The 22884-nt window shown below is 46.4% G+C and overlaps 1 protein-coding gene and 2 long non-coding RNA genes across 3 annotated transcripts; 2 read left to right on the top strand and 1 right to left on the bottom strand.

Annotated features, from left to right (window-relative positions):
- Window positions 1–144: 144 nt before the first annotated feature.
- Window positions 145–3654, top strand: LOC144156315 (uncharacterized). Its single transcript, XR_013319742.1, has 2 exons — window positions 145–431; window positions 1109–3654. It is a non-coding gene; the product is annotated as an uncharacterized LOC144156315 (long non-coding RNA).
- Window positions 3655–3985: 331 nt separating this feature from the next.
- LOC144156314 (uncharacterized) lies at window positions 3986–16171 on the bottom strand. The gene is made up of 3 exons (XR_013319741.1): window positions 15871–16171; window positions 13575–13711; window positions 3986–6991 (listed from the first exon to the last, which is right to left on the bottom strand). It is a non-coding gene; the product is annotated as an uncharacterized LOC144156314 (long non-coding RNA).
- Window positions 16172–21508: 5337 nt separating this feature from the next.
- LOC144162790 (uncharacterized) lies at window positions 21509–22201 on the top strand. Its single transcript, XM_077693455.1, has one exon. It carries the CDS (start codon window positions 21509–21511, stop codon window positions 22199–22201), a length of 693 nt encoding a protein of 230 aa, XP_077549581.1.
- The last annotated feature ends 683 nt before the right edge of the window (window positions 22202–22884 follow it).

The raw sequence follows: 22884 nt of genomic DNA, 5'->3' as shown, positions 1-22884 counted from the left end.
TGGCAAGCCAACCTCCTCTGACGCCGCATTCTCCTCTCCTCGGGCTCCTCCCGCGCAATGCATTATGGAAAAAGCACCACTCTCAGGCCCGCGGTAGCATTTAGTGGCTCTGGCTGGCTGCCGGTGACCTGCCCTTCAGGAGAGGAATTAACCAACCTTCTGGGCGGGTGAGGAGCATCGCTAGGCGGATGTGACGTCACGTTTGCTCGCAGCGTTCCCGCGCGGTATGTTTACATTTTTCCGAGTGCTGCCTACACGGCGTACGTGCCGTAGCGATTCAAGTAGTCGCGTTCGACAACGCAAGAATTCATAAACTGGCGATGGCTATCGCCCTGTCAGTCGTCGTTCAACAGCTCCAGCGTCTTCTGGCACAACAGCTTTGCAGTTATGTGTTACCATCGGCCGGTTACCAGTTACCATCGGCCGACCAGGTGAGTGCTTTTTGGCGGGTTTGCGATCAGTTCGCATATCTCCTACTGCAAAGCGTGCTTTCTGCTTGCGGCAGTTATATTAGCGACGTTTACGAAATTGTTAACGGCGCGTTCTCACCGTCTTGCATTATTGTTGCTGTTTATGCTGCTCTGTTCGCGTCTGTCGGCGATCGCAAGCTGTTGGCGGTTTGTTGCACGGCGCGGGAACCCGTCTCGCCCGTGGCGCTTCTTTGTCTCTTCTTCAATGTGGCGTCATTAACATCGCTTGTTATCCTTGGGCTAACCTATCTTAATGTTGTAACGAAAATGAACTTGCTGTGCGAACTGAGCGTGACAGAACGCTGTTGGCAAGGTTTTCGTGTGCGCGTGTGGTTCGTGAGGGCGTTGTAACACGCTGCTTTGGCCTCTTGCACCTCTTTCCTGCATCTAGTACTCTTGCTTGCCAGGAGTGCCTGCCAAGGGATGGTTACTTCGTTATGTGTTTTCATATTTAATAGTGAACCACTCAGCGTTCTATAACTGATGCAAATGCAGGCGGAACGACCCCGATAACAACGCAGGGCAGGGCAGTGCTTGTGTGGTCTTCTCTGTCGTTTGCCCTTCTTTTCAGTCGTCGTAGATTATTTACTGTTGCGTGAACGTTGTTTGATTCTTCACGTTTCATTTTTCTCTTGCAGCATCTCCTGACTGCAGTCACGGTGCCCCTAGCCTGCGTGCAGCACTCATCCTGCCATTCTAGTGGGAACTGATGTTCGCAGGCCACTTGTCACGACCTAACGGGTTCCCGCCCTTGCCTGGCTTATAATTGATGGTATACTTCAGATACACTGCTGCGTTCTCTCTCTGCATACATTTAAAGCGAGTGTTTACACTAACACAGCAGTGGATAACCATGAAGACAGCAGCGTGTGTACTGGAAATGCCAGTGAAAACAAAACCAAACGATCTACAGATCTATGCCAGCTTGACCATTACAAATCTTTCAGCGAGTGTCAAAGCAATGGACAGCTGGGGATATCTCGTGCGCTAAATTGTGTTCTTCTTTCTGTTTGTTTTCTATTTGCTGGTATAAATTTACGAATTGATAGTATGAGTAAAGTAGACAGAGAACAAAGTGATTGCGTTGCTCTTAGAAATGCCTTACACGAAATAAAACTGCTTCCTGTGAGTTCGCACTGCTCAGTGCGGGGAAAAAAGGTTCCGTATAACAAATAATTTGGTGCACCCAAACCCATCTGTGATGAACATATGTCATGCATGGATTATTTAAGGGCATGTTATTAGCTTTGGCAAAACAAGAAAGTGACCTCTTTCTCGTGCAGAAAACTAGTTTAGTTGCAATTTTGGCTCTTATCTGTCCAGTGTCAACAGGAATAGTAGCCTTGATGTGCGACTTTGCGGACACTTTTCTGTCACCTTCCTCAATGTCACCACAGTGGTGGTGAAGACTCCTGGGCAGTCGAAATCGCATGATGACAGGCAGTTATATTCTACCACGAGAAGCACCCTCCACAAGCCATGAGGCCTTGCTCTGTTTTCAGCTGGGGCTGCTTTCGTTGCCAAGTGCCTTGGTCTTTTGGGGTAAAGCTCCCAAAACAGGGTGGTCTTGTCCCTGTTGGAATTGTCATGTTGATCATACTTTTCACCCACAGCTTTCCAGTTCATTTCACTTTTCTAACCCAATTCTAATGTTATTAGTGTAGGGAAATCTGGTGTCCAGCAGCTTGCGTTTCAAAGGGAATAGATGTAGCAACTACATCAAGCACTAGCTGATTCTGATGCTTAGTAGACTTTGCTGTGAGCCGTCCAAAGCACCACAAGGGGAAGCAGTGCTGGTCTTATGTAGTGTACTACTTTGGAGCTGCAAAATTACAATGCACCTTTTATTACAATGCACCTTTTTTACCTCAATTTTTTATGCTGCAGTGGAAATCATGCGAATACGTTTGTAAATGTCCATTCCACCAACAAATTCACGGCATGCCTTGACAGTAGGCGCAGTTTTATGCATCTAGATAATCACCTGTACCCATTTATCACAGGCCTGCAATTTGCACATGGTCGGATTTAAGCACCCTAAATGTGGCAAGTGTAACCGACCGTAACACACAATCTTGAAAACTCTACCTTATCAACACGAAAGCAATAAGTGGCCCATTGACTAAGAAGCCACTATCCGCTGTCTGTACTAGCACAACAGCTCCTAAACCGGCCGGCAGTGCAAAGAGTGGATTGAGTTCAAAACTTTGGGAAGAGTTCAAACCACATGGGAATCAAACCCAGGACATCCCTAGTGCAAGTCCAGCACCACATCCTTGACACCACTATAGCTCAGTGGGTCTAGCTGACTAAAGGTGGACCCAGGGAGTGCATTATGACCTTAAACTGAAAAAAAGTCCACAGGTACAAGCAACCCGACATACGAGTTTTAAATTTCTTGGCAATTCATTAGGCCAGCACATAGCCGTAACATCCCCACTCAGGTGAATTGGCCACCAGTCACGATGATAGCTGCCATCAGAAGCTCATGGCTGTTTCACCAATTCCCGTTTGTCTTAAAACAATGCTGCTTAAATTACACACTGGCCAACTGCACCTCATCGAGTATATTTTACGCTCCTAGCATTCTGCAGTAGCCTTGTTTAGTGTTAAAGAACTACGTATTTGATCACATGTGAAGACTGCGATTTCTGTTAGAGCATTTTGTGCTTTCAACCTGAATTGGTTGACGATCGTCAATTCAACACTGGCTGCAAACTTTTATTGTGGTGTAATAAACATAAAACCTGGATAGAGTAAAAATACTGAAGAGTAAATTATGCTAGGCTTATACATTGCACAGCGTAGCTGTAAACATCAAAATTCAACTTTTTAGGTTTCACGAGGAAAAGCTCAGCATAACTTGGGCCAGCTATGAAGGGTAACTGCAGTGTAGGGCTATAGGTTAAGTCAGGCCACCTATAAATCTTTGACATGGTTCGAAATCTTGGCACACAGGCATTTTTTTTGTTCCACCTAAACCAATGCTTTGGACTTTGGCGAAATGTTTTGTATGGGTTAAACTGCACAATGCAATTGCAAATAAGAATTGAACAAACGTCTGTTGTGTCCATTCGAGAATCCAGTGCTTGCCTAATATCGAAAATTGCATCCAGCAATCGATTCAAGAAATGTACTTGTATGTCCAAGAGACAAGCTCAAATAAAAAGTTACCCTACTTCAACTGCATTCCTTGCATATTTATTTATTTGAAAATATTTAGCACGAAAACAGAATGGTACCAACATGCAGTGCTGTCACTTTTCGTGCTCTCTCTCTCTCGTGCTGTGTTGTTTTTCCAGTTTATTAATTTTAAAAATATGCCACATTTGCCATTTTAGTTGGTTTTATTTGTTTTGATGTTACGCTGTGTTGCCAACGAAACTTTATAAATGTCTTCCTAAGAAAAAAATAAGAATACCTAGCATTTGTAAGTGTATGCTTCTTGATGGATAGCAACTCTCACTATATGAAAGTGAAGCCAAGAAAACACCAAAGTCATCACAAACACTGAAGAATGTTTATTGACATGGCATCACATCACTTGCTGGACAAGCAACAAGGCACCATAATTCTGCTCACACAAGAGTGCGAAGTATGCGCCGTGGCTAAAACCACTTGATAAAAATACAAGCAGGCGCTTATCTGCCCTAAGGTGACCCTGAATGAAAATGTGACATGCGCAACACTGGAAATCAACAAAAGTTATTGGGTCAGGCATAAGTGAAAAGTGCGGGCAAAAGTAGAGGGCACTTTCATGTGTTTGATGACGAGACTGCTGGCACAAGACAGGAAGGATCGAAGGGTGCTAACTCAGTATTGTATGGTTACAAATACGTGCAGATTGCTACTCACTGGACCAAAAGTGCTTGAAGACCCTGATTTTAAAGCAAAACTTTCTATGTCTCACCAGTGGAATATGCCATGCCAAAAAGGCATTACAGAAAAGCCAACTTTCTCTGACAATGATAATGATCGTGGGTAAAGAAGTGCAGAAAAAAAAAACGCTTCCTGCAGTCAGAAACAAATCAGGACCCTCGCGGTGTGAAACCAACATCTATTCCGTGACACCATTGCAACATGGTCGAAGTAGTTTGAATCTGGATAGCGGTGCATCGAGATGCAAAATTAGACAAAAATGGTGCACCTCACATTCTAATGACGACGACAGTTTGAACGCGAAGCCTTCGTCGAGCAAAATCAAGCGGCGAAGTTTCAAAGCCACTGCAATCAAAAGTCCAAACAGCATGCAAAAAGTGATAGCTGAAACAGGCAACGTCCAAGCTCAGATGACAATCTAGCAAGAAATCCCTCGCGAGAAAACTGAGTTAAACTGAAAGACAATTTCTCCTAGACACCCTTCCCACTAACTTACAACCAAATTCCTTAAATGATCTCTTGCATCCCTCCTACCCACCTAATTTAGCGGAGGCAGTGTGGGACACACTCCTGCATTTCATATACCGACCCACTATTTTTCCCTTGCTATTTCCCACCCATACCCGTCGTGAACTTTAACTAATCGCTACTTCTAAGGGGGTCTGATGCACTAGCAAGAGGCCCCCGGGTGTTTTTTTTTTTAACAGTTCAAGAAACGTTAAAAAAAAAGCCATTATTGTCGTAAGACAAAAGTGTGCACGTTTTTTTTCCTTGCTATTAATTACAGCAACTAATGAACACATGACAGAACAAGCAGCAGAGAGCAATGATGAAACTGACAACCACAGATTTGCACATAACTGTGGAGAGGAACTCTCTGGATAGGAGACTGAGCAATAGAAGAGCACAGCAGCTGCGGCTGAACCTTCCCACGCAGCTGAACAGAGACGAAGAATACGGCAAATGGACAAAATTAAGGGTTGGGAGTCTTAGTAGCCACTGTACTTTCTTATCAACCAGGCGTGTGGCTGGATGGTATAGATGAACAGCAACGTGGGAGCTAGAGGACTGCTTGCTGGCGACACTACTACCACCCAGTAGTCTGTACTCCACAGTACACAGTAGGAGGAAACAAACTGGAAGTGGGACTGCGAATTGCCATGATGTTACAAATGAAAAAAGTGCTGCGTGGCTCTCACAAGTCAAGGTCAATCACCCTTAAGGGGAGGTGCCAAAACCCCTTAGAGAGAGGATGAAGACATGACATTTGAATCTAGTGGCTAAAAATGAACCATTCATGTAGCACCCCACCGTAAAAGGGGATTGATCTTCACTCATTTCCTGAAATAAAGTTTAAAAGCAGTTCATCCAGGGCAGTTGCCACCAGCACCCAGAGTAGTATGGTGGAAACACACCACAATATTTGCTTTTGGGAGGTCTTTTACCGGGCTGCCTACCAAAAAACTCAAATTCTTTTTTTCTAAGTGGGCACCTGGTCTTAAAAAAAAAAAAAAAAACATGGTTTTTACAGTCAGGACGATAAAAATTGGGTGATGCATGTGGTTTTTCATTGAAATTGTAGATATGAAGTTTGTTTCTGTGTAAAACAACTACATTAAACTTTATTTGGCTTTTATGTTTGATTTTTTGACAGCCTTTGTAAAAAAACTGCTTGAGGGATGCAGCTGAAAAAGGTACCGGTGAACTGTGCACAAATCAAGGACTGACTGCCAAAAGACTAACATTATCATTATATATGGTCTGTAGCAGAAGTGACAGCTGTTTGAAGTTTGGGCCTGGACGGCAACACCAGTTTTCCTGGTTCCCATTTTCTAGGCCCAAACTTCACATGGCTGTAACTTCTGCTACAGACCAGATAGAATGATAATGCTAGTATTATTGCACTCCTTGACTTGTGCACAGTTAACTGGTACTTTATTCAGCTGCGCCCCTCCAGCAGTTTTTTTATAAAGGCTGTCGTAAAATCAAACATAAAAATCCAAATAAATGTGAATAGAGTCGTATTACACAGAAACAAATTTCATATCTACAGTTTCAATGAAAAACCACATGCATCCCCCGATTCTTATCATCATAACTGTAAAAATAAAGTTTTTGATCAAAAACTGATGTTCCTTTCTAACTCGAAGCTTTCTGGCCAGCTCCGGCCTCGAAGGTCAGCTGCGCCTGATCAAAAGGACTGTCAACGCGGCTTGAGCTCAAGGCATCCTGGAATGAGGACACCTCTCTGAAGCATTTTGCGCATTTAATTAAAGTTTATTCTCGCTCTCTCTCTTGCGACTTGAGTCAAAGTCCAAAATCTAAACTGCTTCGACCGTATCAGAAGGGCGCAGTCTGACAGACAATGGTTTCATAATGCAAGGGACACTGGTTCCATTATGACCATGGAAAGCGTTTTTTCTTGAGGTGCATGTGCTTTTGCTTATCATCCTCATCGCTTTGTGAAAATCACTGTGTAAAGTTAGCTTTCCTGCAGTGCATTATGTAGCCACATTGAATGCAATCAGTGAGGTCCTGAAAGCTTCACTTTAACAACAGGAGTTACGTGCTCGTCAAGACCCTCGTCTCACAGCAAACTTCTCTTCACCAGCAGGCACAGGCTAGAGCCCAGTCAGCAGGTGCTGCAAAGACATGATGAGAGTATTTAAGCACGAACCTCAAGATGGAAAGGAGGCGGAGCAAAGAGCAAGAAAAATGCATCAGGAGGAGACTGCAAGCTCTGGGATGAGCAAGCTAGGTGTGGTGCTGTCAGGACACTGATGTCGCAACCCAAGCCTGGGAACAAGCGGAGCCAATAGCGCAGTTGTTCCAGCCTCCTCTGGAACAGTGATTCAGCTGATACGCCAATGACACGCCAACAGTGACACGCCAATTTATAGTTATATTCTATATTTATATTAAATGAAGCCAGTGCACGTGATGCCATCTCCCGAGTTGTGCCATGCTTGCACCGCTCACCCCCTTGCTTGTAGCCATGTGCTCGTACAATGGTCAACCTCAAGTCTTCACCCCTTTCCTTTGAAATCCTTTGTGTGCACGCACAACTCACCACATGCTGTCGAAAAAGAAGAAATAAAAACGTGCATCACTAGAAAGCATAGCTGCTACCCCAGCGACAAGTGGAGGGGGCACCCTTTTGTTTGTTTTGCCAGAGACGACTGTCCAGAATGGCGGATTACCAGCCCGCGCATGTGCAGATTGCTAATAGAAAAAGGTCCATTACCGCAATCTCATGGAGTCCGACGTATCACAGACGCTGCGGCACATACATGGCGGCGCACACACAGGGTCGCCCACTTGTGGGCCACACCAGTGAATACAACCTATGAAGTGCTATACCCACCACCGATATAGCATTATCTAGCTGCAGTCAGCAACTTTTTTATATGTTTACACGTACTTTCAAGCGTTCGGAGGGTCAAAATGGCTGCTTGTCACTGCTTCTGACCGATCATCCATGGGTCGATCCACAAATCACAGTAATAACACGGAAGTCTTCAATTGTGGGCCGGACTGACACACACGATTCGCGCCAGGGCTGTCAAACTGGCGTGGCAACTTTCTGATCGCGGCGTTAACATGCCACAGTGGTTCGAACACTTGCCCAGTATGAAGGTAGCTATTTCTGTCGTCGTTGGTTTGTCGCATAATGCATGCTTTACTGATGTTTAAGTGCAAGACCTGGCAAGCTTCTCTAGCTCGCCCAGAATTTCTCGATACGCAACTCTGAGCTGACGTGCGAGCACGTCTGTTTGTCGTGTGGTTCCTTGTTAATGAGCCAGACCATGCAACTGAACGGTGCGAATGCAGATTTGATGCTTTCAGCGCATTTCACTCCTTTCTTCGATCAACAAGAGAGAAACTGTCAGTAATGCTCGTAGAAAGACGGGGCGAGTCAGAAATGCTGCTTGGACACTTCCTAGTACCATATAAATAGTGTACTTAATCTTACCGAGAGCCAAAGCATCATTTTAGGTTGTAGTGAAGCAGACCAGAAAACACCCCTGCCCTTTTTCTTGTCCTTTCTCTTTGAAGTACTCCTTTGTTTATGCATTGAAAACCAATTTGTGCAACCGCACACTTCATTAGTTATTTGTGTATATGGCTAATTTTTTACATTTTAACATTTATATGTTCTCATTGTAGTATGATACTAATCTTGATCAGTGCATTTTTGAAGCAGAGGTGGTTTTCTTCAGGTGGCAGTTCCTTTTCTCTACAAAAAAGGGCTTGCTGTAAACAGGATCAAACAACAAAAAAGGAAATCTGTTTTAAGTAAGGAGGAAAAAGGTTCACGTCAATTTATAAGGCTGAGACAAAGATTATGGCAGTCACTACACGTGCTGCGGTTCCCGTAGGGCTAACAAGCGATTTGCAAAAGACTGGACAACACTTCCCATGGTGCGGAAACCGAAGATGTACTCCTGCAATTAAAACACGGAATTATCGCTGCCCCTTCAAAGGTAGATAATTGAGGCATTTTGGCACTTGATCTTTAGAAAGCTTTGATCGCGTATCACACCAGGCTATTTTGTGTAACATTGCCACTTTCACTCCGTGTCGCCGCACATACAACTATACCCGTAACTTCCTTTCGAACCGCACGGCTGTTATTCAGCTCGGTGACCTACAATCCGACACTATCCATTTCCCAACCATTGGCACGCCTCAAGGTGCAGTATTATCCCCACTCCTATTTAACATTGCCCTAATCCACCTTCCCAGTAAGCTCGCCGCGATCCCTCGCTTACTCCACAGCATATACGCCGATAATATTACGCTGTGGACCACCAGAGGCAGCGACTTTCAAATTGAGGAGGTTCTCTAACAGGGAGCTGACTTAGTTACCGCCGCCGCGCAAGTTGGGCTTGGATGCTCACCTGAAAGATCTGAGCTTTTAATCCACCCCGCCAAATCAACCGGCAACCCGGCCCAGACACCCACCATTGAGGTCCGCATTGATGGTAGGGATGTTCGCCAAGTGGAAGTCCTGAAAATACTTGGGCTCTGCATACAGCGCAATTTCGCAAACATTAAGTACCTAGCACAGCTGAATTCTCAGGTGAATCAGACGATCGCCCTCATCCGCAGGATTGCTGCCCGCAACAAGGGGCTCAAAGAAACGGAGCGTATCCGGCTGATACAGGCATTTGGGCTCTGCCTTCTCACTTACTCCCTCCTGTATCTCTTGCCCTCGTGTACTGAGCTCTCTAAAGTCAACTGCCTCATTCGAAAGACCTAAAAAACGGCGCTACAAATCCCTCAGAGCACTACCACTGCCAGACTCGAGAAACTCGGCATTTACAATACTGCGGAGGAACTCATTGAAGCCCACCTTATCGGTCAGCTAAATAGGCTCTCATCCACCCCCACCGGTCACACTCTCCTTGTTACTCTTAACCTTAAAGCCCCTATCCTCTGTGATGACAGGCTCCCGGTACCAGCCGACATTCATGGCTCCCTCACTATCCACCCTTTACCGCGCAATATCACCCTGTTTTCAACAAGCAGCCTAGGGAACTACGAGCACAAGCACTTACAGAGAAATACCCCGTCCACCCCACTACGGTTTACGTGGACGCAGCTTGCTATCGATGGCAGGATGCATACGCTGTCGCAGTAGTAATCAACCATCCCAACACTCCTCCTCTTAAATCCCTAACAGACCACACCAACTGACCGCTGAGGCGGAAGAGGCGGCAATAGGTGATCGGTAAAAAGTGCAAATGCTCATGGGTGCATTGTCAGCTCCTGCGGAGTTCTGTTACTTCCAGTTCGAGAGCTCTCCTGGCCTCCCATATGCCGACGGCTTTCACGCGCGCTTGTGCTTGTTGTTTATCTGTTTCCACTGAAAAAAAAAACCGCTCATGCATCGCACATTCAATGTGTAACAACAATGAATTCTACTAGGGGCTTCTCTGAAAGGTTAGCACTCTGTGACAAATAAACAACACGCACACACGCGCGTGAAAGCCGCCGGCGTACGGGAGGCCAGGCGAGATCTCGAACCGAAAGTGGCTGGAGCAGACAACGTACCCATGAGCCTTTGCACTTTTTACCGGTCACCTATCGCGCTAGCCCTTACACATAGGCCGCCCCCTATCACTATCATCTCGGATTCGAAAACGGCCATTCGAAATTACGCCAGAGGCATGATCTCGCCCCTGGCGCTCAAAATTCTCCTCAAAAATCCTCCTACCATACAAATAAAGCTGATCTGGACTCCGGCCCACATGGGCGTGGGGGGAAATGAGGCAGCACATAGGGCCGCTCGAGAGCATACCGTCCAAGCAGGCCCTAGCCTCGAACCCTTTCATGGAGCCCTATCAGCTTGGGACAGTCTCTTGACCTTCCAAGACATTACGGCACATTACCGCCTCTCACGCTGCCAGCTCCCCCCCGCACACCCGGATTTATCCAACAGGGAAGAACGGCTATGGCGACTGGTGCAAACCCATACCCTCCCATGTCGCTACCACCTGCACCGTATTTATCCTTCCGTCTACCCCTCCACCAACTGCACGGCCTGTGGAGCAGTGGAAACACTGGACCATCTTCTTTGGAACTGTCCCCACAACCCCTATCCTCTCTTAGCAGACGGTGGGCACTGGGCTGAGGCACTGGGCAGCTTCGACCTGTCTACCCAGCGGGTGGTGACGGCGAGGGCTGCTGCGGACACCGGTATGCCGGTCACCACGTCCCCTAAGGGGCCTTTAAAGGCTCAATAAAATGTTTGTCCTCCTCCTCCCATGGTGCGGTCACATGCGGTTTTGCACAGATGGCATCTGGCCCCATTTTGTCTGACTGGCAATGAAAACTGCCTGCTTCAAAATAACTAAGACATTTTTTAGCCACATTTATATTCAGGCAGAAAGTGCTGTGCAGCCATTGCATGTAATGTTGCCTAGTATGAAAAATTGTGCTCAATAGGTTTCTGAGGAAAGCTGGTTTCGAGAATTGCATTGTGCCATAGGACAAAACAAAATTAACTATAAATGAAAAACAGCACAACAAAAGTCCTGAGTTTTGCCATGCATATTTTTGTGCTCCTTTTCTATCATGTTTACAACCAACATGACCATACTGTTAATTACATTGCACCTTTGGTCTCATAGGTCACCCAGAAAGGAAAACAACTGAAGTCGATTAAGTAGTGTAAGGAAAATTCACTTTATATTGTAAAACAACAACAGTATTAATGTATTCTTGAAAGCGTAAGAAACAACAGCCTCGCCTGGACCTTTTGCTAATGTAAAATAGTTCCTTCTTGTCTTCTTTTTATTTTATGGTGAAGGAATGGGGCTGCTTCTTTTCCTGCAGCTTGTTAAGTTGGCCAATTTTTATGTGATCAGGTATCTAAGCATTCAGGAGTAGACGTGTCCTGATCAGGTATATCTTGAGTCCAACTGAGTAAAGCGTATTCTGATTTTTATCATGCTAAGGGTCATATTCCGAATGCTCCCCATGAGCACAAACGAGTTGCAGTGAATGAATGAAGATAGCACGGAATTCTTTTATCAACACGTAAATGCCTAAGACTAGTTCACATACTTGAGCAAATCACAAGCACGGCATAAACTTAATGTGGTTGCCCAGCAGTTGGGCAACACGCCACTATTTAAACTAAATGCATATGCTACTCGATAGTTTCCCTCCAGCTTAGAGACTGCCTTTTCCATGTATTTTCTAGTTCATAAATATACCATAGAATGCTTGGCTGCAGCAGCTCTCATAAATTACAAAAGGACAAGAATAAGATGGGCATTGCTTCCACAGATGATCCCTTTGTATCATTCCTGACATGAAATAGCCAAGTGAATCTTTGGACCTTGGTAACAAACTGTTTCAAAGCACAGTGCAAACCGTGATGAACAAACAGCATTGCGTCAGGTGCATAGCCTGCGACACTGTGCAGCTGAAAAAAATATCGATGTCTTTCTGCTTCATTTTCCTGTGTCTACATATGCAAAGTGCCTTTATTAACAATAAAAGCAGGGCGGTAGGAGGGGTGTAAAACGTTTAAAGAGCTTACGGCAAAATAATGTGACATGCTTTTTTTAAACATTATGTACGAGCTGCCTCACGTAAGAGGCATTTCTTACAACATTCTTAGCCCTGTATGGCTTTCTCACACAGCTTAGATGTCGTGCGAAAAAGGCAACTTAGTCTAACAGCTCAAGGCGAGGTAGGTGCACCTTCTCCAGTTTGCACTCAAGAGTTTACATGAGAAGGCATTAAGTAATTGCATCATAATCGAGTAAACTGAGGTCACTTCGCACTACGAGGCACAGGGCAGTGTGGTAGACCCCTCACTCAAGGATCTTTAGCGTAAACCAAGACATTGTGTACAGAAGGTTATTTTTTTTGGGCTTTATAAATTCAATGCAGCCCCGGCAGCCAAGAATCGAACCCAAGACATTGTACATCCCTGCAGCCATAGGAAACCATGTGAGATCTGAGCAATCTGGCACCTGAGAAATCTCATTACGATGAATAAAGCTACCGTGCGATATTACTTAGTGTTTACAAAAACCAAGGATAGACAGCATAGGGGCACTAGATACAGCCTTGCTTACACAAAACTCAAAAGTAAAATTTAAAAATATATATATATATGAGGCGGCCATCCGAGGCACGGTATATCTATGGTGTTGACTAACACCATGTACTGTGCCCTGGCCGACGACGTAATTTATGTTCCTGCCTCCACTGGAAGCTGGAAAGCACTGTAAACGGCCCTGCGGTCAGCCATAACCCATTACACGCCCAAGACTACAGTGCAAACTTTGTCGTGACGGAAACCACGTACGGTGCTGTTTGCACGAAGGTCACGCCAGCCCACCTCATAGATTGTGCTATATCGGTAGTGCATATAACAATTTCTGGTGGGACTTCACTAGGTGGTACATATAGCATCATCCATAAATTTTCAACAGTAAAAAAATGAAGGTAGTAATTAAGCAGTGCATGAGCTATCCCTACCTCTTCATTGTTTCACTAGCTACTGAAAGACTTGTATTTGAAAATGTCAGGCTGGAATGGATGCATAGACCAGGTTGGTTTTTTGACATTGGCATAAATAACTAAACTTGATTTTTAGTACACACACGCTGCTGTCTTCATGGCTATCAACTACCGTGTTACTGTAAACCCTCGCTTGAAATGTACACGGAGTGAGAACGGACTGGTGGATCTAAAGTATACCATCACTAGAAGCCAGGAAAAGTCGGGAACCCGTTTGGTTGTGACAAGTGGCCTGCACTAGAATGGCAGTTCCCACTAGAATGGCAGGATGAGTGCTGCAGGCAGGCTAGGGGCACCGTGACTGCAGGCAGGAGATGCTGCAAGAGAAATAAATGGAACATGAGGAATGAAGCACCGTTGAGGCAGCAGTAAATAAACAATCTAGGATGACTAAAAAAAAGGGCAAACGAAAGCGAAGACCACACAAGCAGTGCTCTTGCCCGCCCTGCGTTATACGGGTCGTTCCCGCTGAATTTCCATCGGTTATTGAACGCCGATTGATGAGATGAAAACACATAACGACGTAAGCATTCCTTGGCAGGCACTCCTGACAGCAAAAGTGTTGGATGCAGCAACGAGTGCAACAGGCTAAAGTAGCGTGTTACAACGCCCTCACGAACCACACGCACACACGAAAACCTTGCCAACAGGGACCTGTCACGCTCCTAACTTCACCAACAGATCGTACTGCAAGTTCATTTTCCAGGGGTGATCCAGCCATTCGAACTATTGGAGCAATTTTTGGAGCTGAAAAAATGTTATTTTGGAGCACTATTGTATCAGACCTTGATTTTGGAGCAGCTTGGGAGCAGCACAAAACTTAAGTTGCAGCTTCATTTATCTGGAGATAAAGAAGGCTGGCAACCATTCAGGCAACGGTAGACTCTGAAGCTGGTAACTAAAGCACCAAAAATGTGTGCCCCCACAGCCTTTAGACACCGCTGCAAGTGAAGCAGATTACAAGCGTTTCTTTAACTTAAAAAAAAAACATCAAGTAATCATTACAAAAACTTACTGATACCAAAAGGGGGTCCATTTTATTTACAATAAAATTATTTCACTATCTCAAACATATTGCACTGATTTGTTGCTTCTTGCCGTTTCGTTCAGTTCATCCAGCTCGGAGGGTCCGGCTCGACAATATTTAGACAGAAAATATTGCACTTCACACACATCACACCATACTATTGCTTCTTGCTTGCCTTCTTATTAAGTTCATTCAGCTCGGAGAGGGTGTGGCTAAAGGCAGAGTTGCCTTCTGCTAATAAAGCCTGCCCTGATGAAATAATGTTTTCAGCCCTTTTCAGCAACGCACGGCATGAGATCCCCTTTTCTTCCAAATTCCACCTGAGCCGCTTTTCATTGCCGACATGAGCACCACATTCCCGGCCACTCAGGCGGTGGATAAGAGCAATATGAAGGGGCTTTATTTTCAATACCGTCACGCGGAATGAAAAAAAAAGAACAAAAAACAGAAACAAAGAGAAACCCGCTGCGAAAATCCCAAACAGCAAGTTGTTTAAACTTACGCTGATGCAGTTTTGGCCAGCGCTACTCCACTGCAGTAGCCCTAAATATAAGGCCGCACAGTAATAAAACGATTCGCCGCGAGCGCAGAAAAGAATAGACTCTCGTTTGTGCATCTTGTCACGAGTGGCCGAACTTCAATCGCTAGTTTTCTACAAGCAATACACATGAAGTAATTCCATTATGCTTGTTTGCAGTAGTGCGGGAAACCACTCCGTTGCGGTCCACGCCACCGGAGTGTATGCATGCCGACCGGAGTGTATGCATGCCGACTTGCCGAATCACCATCTCTGCTCCGAGGCGGCACCGTGGCTGCACTATTGCTGCACTGTGGCTGCACCATGAGCAGAGCTCGGCTGGGGCAACCGAATAATCGAGCGCACCGCTTCCTCCAAGTTGCCAACCTAGGAACCATCGTACTGGTTAGCGGCAGAATGATCGTCTCTCGCTTCAGCTGGTTTGAGGGGACAAATCTCGGCCGAAAGACCGGGTTCAAACGGTTCGGAGCATTTGGCGCAAGTAAAACACCACTGGGCGCAGCAGGGTGCAGGAGAGTACAATTGTAGCAAAATGGCGCAAAGGGCGCAGCTGGATCACCCCTGATTTTCGTTACAATATTAAGATCGGTTAGCACAAGGCACGTTGTCTAGAAAAAGCGTCGAGGAAAACAAGTGATGTTAATGACGCCACATTAAAGAGACAATGAAACGTCATGGGCGAGACGGGTTTGCAATGCGAGCGCGTTTCCGCGCCGTGTAACAAACCGTCAACAGCTCGCGATCGCCGACAGACGCGAACGAGCAGCATGAACAGCGACAATAATGCAAGACGGGGAGAACGCGCCGTTAAGAATTTCGTAAACATCTCTAATAGAACTGCCGCGAGCAGAAAGCAAGCTTTGCAGTAGGAGATATGCGAACTGATTGCAAACCCGCCAAAAAACACTCACCTGGTTGGCCGATGGTGGACAGTTGAACGCCCACAGATAACTGCAAAGCTGTAGTGCCAGAAGACGCTGGAGCTGTTGAACGACGACTGACAGGGCGACAACCATCGCCAGTTTATGAATTCTTGCGTCGACCGCATAAGTCGAACGCGACTACTTGAATCGCTACGGCACGTACGCCGTGTAGGCAGCACTCGGAAAAATGTAAACATACCGCGCGGGAACGCTGCGAGCAAACGTGACGTCACATCCGCCTAGCGATGCTCCTCACCCGCCCAGAAGGTTGGTTAATTCCTCTCCTGAAGGGCAGGTCTGCCGGTGGAGATGGAGGCGAGCGCCGTCGCCGAAGGCGCCGTACAAGATTGTTCGCCAGCGTTGCGCTCCAAGCTTCGTATCGTGGAAGTACTGCCGCTGTCGCTGTTCAAAGCAAGGCGAGACTTCGATCGCCTTCTTACGAAGCACCCTCACGAGCTGCAAGCCGAATTTCACTTCTGACGTTGGATCGCTCGAACGCGCCGCCGTAAACATTCACAAGCATGGAGCGGCCTACAGCTGCGCGGTGTTTGCCAGGTGTGCTGTGACGATTGCGTTTGGCATTCTGCTGATTTATCGCGCGTAACGAGTGTCGTGTTGGCGGGGAGGTGGTGAGACTAGCTTTGGTTTCGCGCGCGCTTTTGCATATGTTCGCCTTTCCGGTGCTCCGGCGTGATGGTACGTGGGTACGTTTTTATCTACTTCAGTGCACTGGAAAACAAAGGGTTCAGAACCCTTATGTTGGGTGTGACCACCTCGCGTCGCAAGCAGTACTCCGGCTGTTTGTCCGCTGAGGACCGCTCGATCGGTGCGATACGTATATGAAAAAAAAAAAAAAAAAAAGAACGAATGCTAGATTACGCCCAAGGTAAATATAACTGGTAGCGAAGCTTCCATAGAAGCCCATACGTTCAGAAAATGGCGGCTCTTAAGCTGCTCATGGCAGGGGGGTAAAGCGAGCTCCGAGACCGTACGAATCGTGGGCGCTGACATAATACAATTCCCATGGTTGCCAGATCAATTGTATTAAGCCTTCTGAAAAGTTCTGCCGTAATTATTTTACTAAAACAAAGAACTGAAGCAAAATAGTTACAAATAATTGCCTCAGTAATTATAACTAGCTTTATAAAAAAACTTTTAGTGTAATTAAGCTCTAATTAGCAGAGAAAGAGTAAGTGCGCGTAGTTCAGTTTTGGTTTCGATTTGTTTTAAGTGTGCTAGGAAGTGGCGAGGCCCTTGCGCCTGACTTGCGCAGTGTGTGTGCGTGCAGTCTCCGGCTCAGATCTGCGTGCGTGCGAAACGTATACAAGTTATACAACTCGGATGCCCGCGCTGAGCAAGTGCCTCCCCGGGAGCTTGCGAGGCTGTCATTCTTTCTCCACGTTAAGCACCTTATCTATTTCCCCTGAACTGACGCCGGAACAGCGATTCCGATCTGACCTTGACTACCGCAAGTTCACTACAGGCTACGGAGTGGCAGCCAGCGATCGTTCCCGTTGGAAGAGAAATAAAAGGAGCTTTTATAATCCTTCGGTCCCAGTTGTTTTATTCATGGAACTTCTTACAGTTCTTCGTGCTTCGAACTTTCGCGCAATCGTTCGTGAAGGTAGAACGAAAAAATAGGTAACGAAATGTGGTTTCTTTTTTAATCAGTCACAACAAATCAATAAGTCAGTGTTCTCTCCCCGCGCGCTCTGTGCGGTAAATTACTGCCCATTCAGTCCCGCAAGCTTTCCCTTTGAAGCGGTGGAAAGCAGCTAGAACTTGACGAATACAGACAGAAAGGAAAACGGGACACGCCGCGGACTGTATTTCGCCTACTCCCTTGGCATGCATACTTCCACTCTGTTGGCCTGCGATCGACCGCGCTCTTTCGTTCCTGTGCTTCAAAGCGCCGCGACTCACCGGCAATATCAGTGTTGGCCCATGCGATGTTTTTTCGTGTGTGTGTGTGTGTGTGTCAATAAAGGTTTTACATTGAGCTAAAGCCACAGTTCACTTCACTTCGTTTGAAAAGCCTTGAGCGACTCGCAAAATGTCACAGAATGGCAAATAAAGCGGCACAGCGCAAGATCATACGGAGATTCATTTTTCTATGCGCCCAGTACGGATCAGCTGACTCCTTGGAGTCCTCGCGCATGCGATCAGTCGCATTCGAGCTTGCGCACAAGTGTTGTGTGAGCGTTGCCACATCTTGCTCAAATAGTCTCAGTACATATAAGTCACACGTACGCTAAACCGAAAACACGTCGGTTACCTACCAACAGGAGATATACGCAATGCTGTCGACGCCGCCTACACAAAATCCGCCTGGCCAGCGGTCCGCCATGTTACAATTAATCCCGGCATGCTTCGCTATCCGGACGCGGAAACGCCACAGTAGCACGTTGCCAGATTACAACCCATCGCTTTCGCCGTTTTTAGTAAGCAAAAGCTCAGCTGGCAACCTTTAAATCGTTGTATCATGTCTGCCACTATGTGTCGTACGGTTCCAATGCATTGGCTCAGCGGCGCGCTTTCCCTCTAGAGTCAGTATATTATCTCTATGGCTCATGGGGCTTAGCGCCATCTGTGTGAGGAGGGAACACTTCCGGCGGAACAAAAAATAAACAGGATGTGACGCAAGATCCGGTCAGAAAGTGACGTCATATTGGTGGCATTAGCGGGAAAATTTGACTTCAAAATAGCCTTAGCAGGACTCTGATCGCTGAGGGCTCATGTCATTGCCATCTGACGCAAGTTGGCGAGCCCTTGGCGTGTGTGCTTCAAGTCAACGCCAGCTTATACTCGTGACTAGAGAAACGCACTTTAGCATACTGTCGTATGATTCGCCTCGGTGTTTATAAAAGCATCTTGCATCTTCTCTGAACCTTTATTCTGTATTCATGCCTTCAACTGCTGTATAAAAGCAATCAGTAGTTTATTTTGATTGCAGCGGGTGGCAAACGTACACCCCCCCCCGACCGGAATTTTTTTTCTGCCTTGGGATACAGAGCCCAAAATGACACTTGACCACTCTCCCCGGCCCCCCTTTTATATAAAAAACGTGCCCACTCCTTACCCCGATACCAATTTCTATCAACGCCACTGCTAAATTTAATTGCGTCGCACATACGCAGGTAGGCGTGCGTGCCTTAAGTATAGATCAAGGTTATATAATGCTTGCTCAGTTTGTGTACTTCTGTTCTAAGAGAAGAAATTAATGCATAGTCATGCTATAATCAAGACATTTGAATTTTATTCCAGGAGGAACATAAAACAAATTTACCACACTGCACAAAATGAGCACGTATGCAATAAGTACAAAATGTTCGTGGGCACTACATGCATAATGATTTTCCTTACGCGCCGAAAAATTGACTTTACCAGTAACACATAGCATTATGAGCAATGAAAGCGTCAACAGCAGAACTACTTCGAAACAAGAGAAAAGAACTAGGCACTGCATCCTGACGTAGAAAACCGGGCCGCAGGAATGCCGATTCACGAAAGTCCAGCGAGCACACTGCTGCTGTCCCGGCGTCTTATCAAGTAGACAAGGGTTTCTACAGAAGTTCACTCAGCATTCACGCCTGCAATTTCCTGGTTGCATTATTAGACAAGTGTCGCAATAGATAAGTAAAAAGAGGAAAAAATGGATCAATGCAAACGAAAGCGACGGCAGTATGTAAAAGCACATAGCAGGAAAGATCTGGCAGCAGCGCAGCACGAAGCAGCACAACACACTACTGCGATGGAAATAATGCTTGCGCATACAAGTGCGGAAAGCAACGAGCACTACAAGCGTTGTAATGCAATAGAGAAGACACTGAGATAGACAATTAAAGCGACTCGTTTAAATTCGAGTGGTTCTACGCCGAGAAGTCCTAGAGTAATTGACACAACTTGCTCTGAGCCAGCCTGAGGTGAAATCAAGAGATAACTGTGACATAACAAAGCTTTAGACCCATTTTTTTCGAAGCACCACCACGTCCCCTTACACAACCCCCGTGCACATATTAACAGTAAAATAGTTTCGCGTTACCTGTGGAAATGAGAGGAAAATGGTGCAGTAAAACACCAGGCGTACGGGAGTTGCTATTGCAACCTTTAGAGCACATCGTTTCCGTAGGTACCGAGGAAAGCGCTCCGCTCCAACCGTTGGCAGCATCGTCCCGTAGTTCACCGTGCCTGCCGGGCACGGTACTACACGTGTTCACCGACGATACAACGCACCTCGCAACTCCACGCACGGCAAAAATTAAGTGCACACCAAAGTAACAAGGAAATACGACAAGGCACGCCAACGCCGCGTGACATTGTGAGTTACTAAAATGCTATGCATTTAAAAAAACGAATGCAAATGCGCACCACCAAAACACGCGAGGGGCGTTTCTTAGCAGACGAACTTTAGGAGCGCCTTTCCGATCACTACAAGGACTGCATCGCAAAGCAATGACATGTGCCATTCTTCAGAGGGCGCTACAAAAAAGGTTTTTGAGAATGAACGGCATTTTCATAAATTATTTATACACTGTGCCTAAATAAATGTGATTCAGAAATAAATATAGTTCGTAAAATATAATTGTTGCTTTATTGTTGAACAAAACTTGGTTTTTTGTTACTAGTGTTTGTTCCCTCCTCACCTAGTCGCGCTTCAATCGCCACTCCCACAAGCCCCCATGCTGATGTCGCTGGCAATAGGTTCTGAACCGCTTTTTGCCCGAACCTTCGCTACCATTTATATTTGGAACTACCGCTTGCCTGTCACGTGAATAGAACACTTCCCATCAGTCTTTCCTTTTTATTTTTTATGACTAGGCTTCACGATTGTCACGTGACGCTCCCTCCTAAACTTTTCTTTTTCCGGGGACGCTCTGACCGGCCATCAACCATGGAGGAAAGAAAATGTTAGGAGCATAAAGTTAATAGGCTGCGTCTGCTTCCTCCATGGTCTGCTGCAACCCGGGGCTTCCGAGCCAACGTTTTTAGATTAGGTTGTTCCGAGCCGATTCCCCCCGAACTGGCTGCTGCGCCCCACGGAAGTGACGTACGTCAACAAAAAAAATTGCGTAATGGCATTACACTGCAATTATTTCAATAGTATTGCATATATTTTTGGCAGTGACATATTAATATTACAATATCAAGGTTTATTTTTAGCCTGAGTTTATTGTCTTTTAATATGACGTCACCTAGTCACCGTGACGTCATGGACATGCTTTGTAGATGTTTGCATTATATTTTTCTCTGCGAAACTCGACTTTGTTATTGTTTATGACACCCGCGTAGAAGAAGTTGTGTAAACAAAGCAGTTTTTATAGATTTACAACGAGTTTTACGGATGACCTACGGACGAGCGGCATGGAGAAGAGGCCGAATTCGATCGAAGAGCGAATTTTGGCCCCGTACTGGTACGGGTAGAGTTCACTCACTCTAGTACGGGCTTGTCTGTTCTGTGGTACGTCTGTGCCGAGTTTGTTCCGATGGCCTGTTTCAAATATTCCGGCTTCGCGCGGTGCCGAGGCAAGCAAGAATGTACGAGCGTCGGCGTTGTGTGGAGTCGCTCACGAGTGGTGCGGTGCTGCGCTGTGTTTTCATTTCATATAGCCCTGCCAAAAGTTGCACGATGCGATTTAGCAGCGCCCGCACAGTGCAAAAGCCGTCGTACACCCTGCATGGCGAGGCTGTTACGGTGACCGACTGCGTGACCATCCTGGGAGTGCAGTACGTCCGGACATTAGACTTCCATGCCCATGTGGCCAGCGTCGTCGCAAAGTCGCGCCGGACCCTGGGCTTTGTCACCCGTGTGACCAAGCAGTGTGACCCGCACGCTTTCCGGCTACTGTACACGTCACTTGTGTTGCCCCTGCTTGAGTACTGTAGCGCGGTGTGGTCACCACCACAGCAGCACCTCGTGGCGCGAATAGAGAGTGTACAGAGGAGGGCATCTCACACATTAGTCTCTCGTTCCACAGGTCCTGCAGCCCGTCTACACTACGAGGAGAGGCTCGTGGTTGCAAAGTGGCGTCAATTGGCCTACCGCCGGGACATTGGCCGTGTTCGCCTCCTGTGCCGCGTCTTTGATGGCTCCCTGTCTGGAACTTTCCTGTCTTCGCAGGTGCGCGTGAGCAACCGCACTGGCCAACCCCAACTGATGCGTGCACGAACTGCTAGGCATAGCACGTCCCTCGTTCCTGCTGCTGTACGAGGGTTCCTCTCACTGCCGGCAAGCCAGCGCAAGCCTCTGCCCCGTGGCAGAGAGGAATCCTTAGAGTTGTGTCGCTCGTATGCACGCCTCCTTCTGTCAAGTGCCCCCTAGTCTCCTCCACGCCCCGCCATGTACTATAAGTCTATATTATTCTCCGTGTGTCCTTGCGTGTTCTCTTCCTGCGTTTCGTGTATGTACCTACAATCTCTCTGCTGTCATTTTTTTGTCTCTGTTGTCGTCTTTTCGTTTGTTTGTTTTCTTTCCAATCCCTGTCTATTTATTCAACGCGTTTTACGCTCCCTCCACCCACTCAGTGGCGGGCTAGCAGGCGCACCTGCGTAAGGGTCTCTACCTTTCTGCCTAGCCGTGCACGCCCCTGGGTGGGCACACTGACTTTGCAAATAAAATTATTATTATTATTATTATTATTATTATTATTATTATGAGGTGTTCAGCTCCAAGCCTGTGTCACCGCGCTTGTGTGTTGCGACGATAACTGGAACACTTTAAAAATTTTTCCTGAGCGATCCGCCGCTCTGTTTGCGCTCAAACTTCACACAAAGGTCGCATTTTGTGGTCTATTTTGTTTGACACCGGGAACAACAACGGTAGTTACCTGTTTATTCTGAAAATAAATAAAAACGATTTTCGCCTATGGGAAAATGGCGGCGATTTGGACGTGCGAGCCCGAAAACCGGGTTTTCTGATCGTCTGTTAGCTCATTTCTAGGTGCATTTTCTGATCGTCTGCTGCACCATTTGGCTCCGTACGTGAATCCCAAACATGCGTTTCAC

The sequence above is a fragment of the Haemaphysalis longicornis genome, unplaced genomic scaffold (genome assembly GCF_048455015.1).
Source record: "Haemaphysalis longicornis isolate Haplotype H1 unplaced genomic scaffold, Haemaphysalis longicornis Haplotype H1 scaffold_1, whole genome shotgun sequence".
NCBI classification, from domain to species: Eukaryota; Metazoa; Arthropoda; class Arachnida; order Ixodida; family Ixodidae; genus Haemaphysalis; species Haemaphysalis longicornis.
This window is presented reverse-complemented; position numbering and strand designations above follow the sequence as displayed.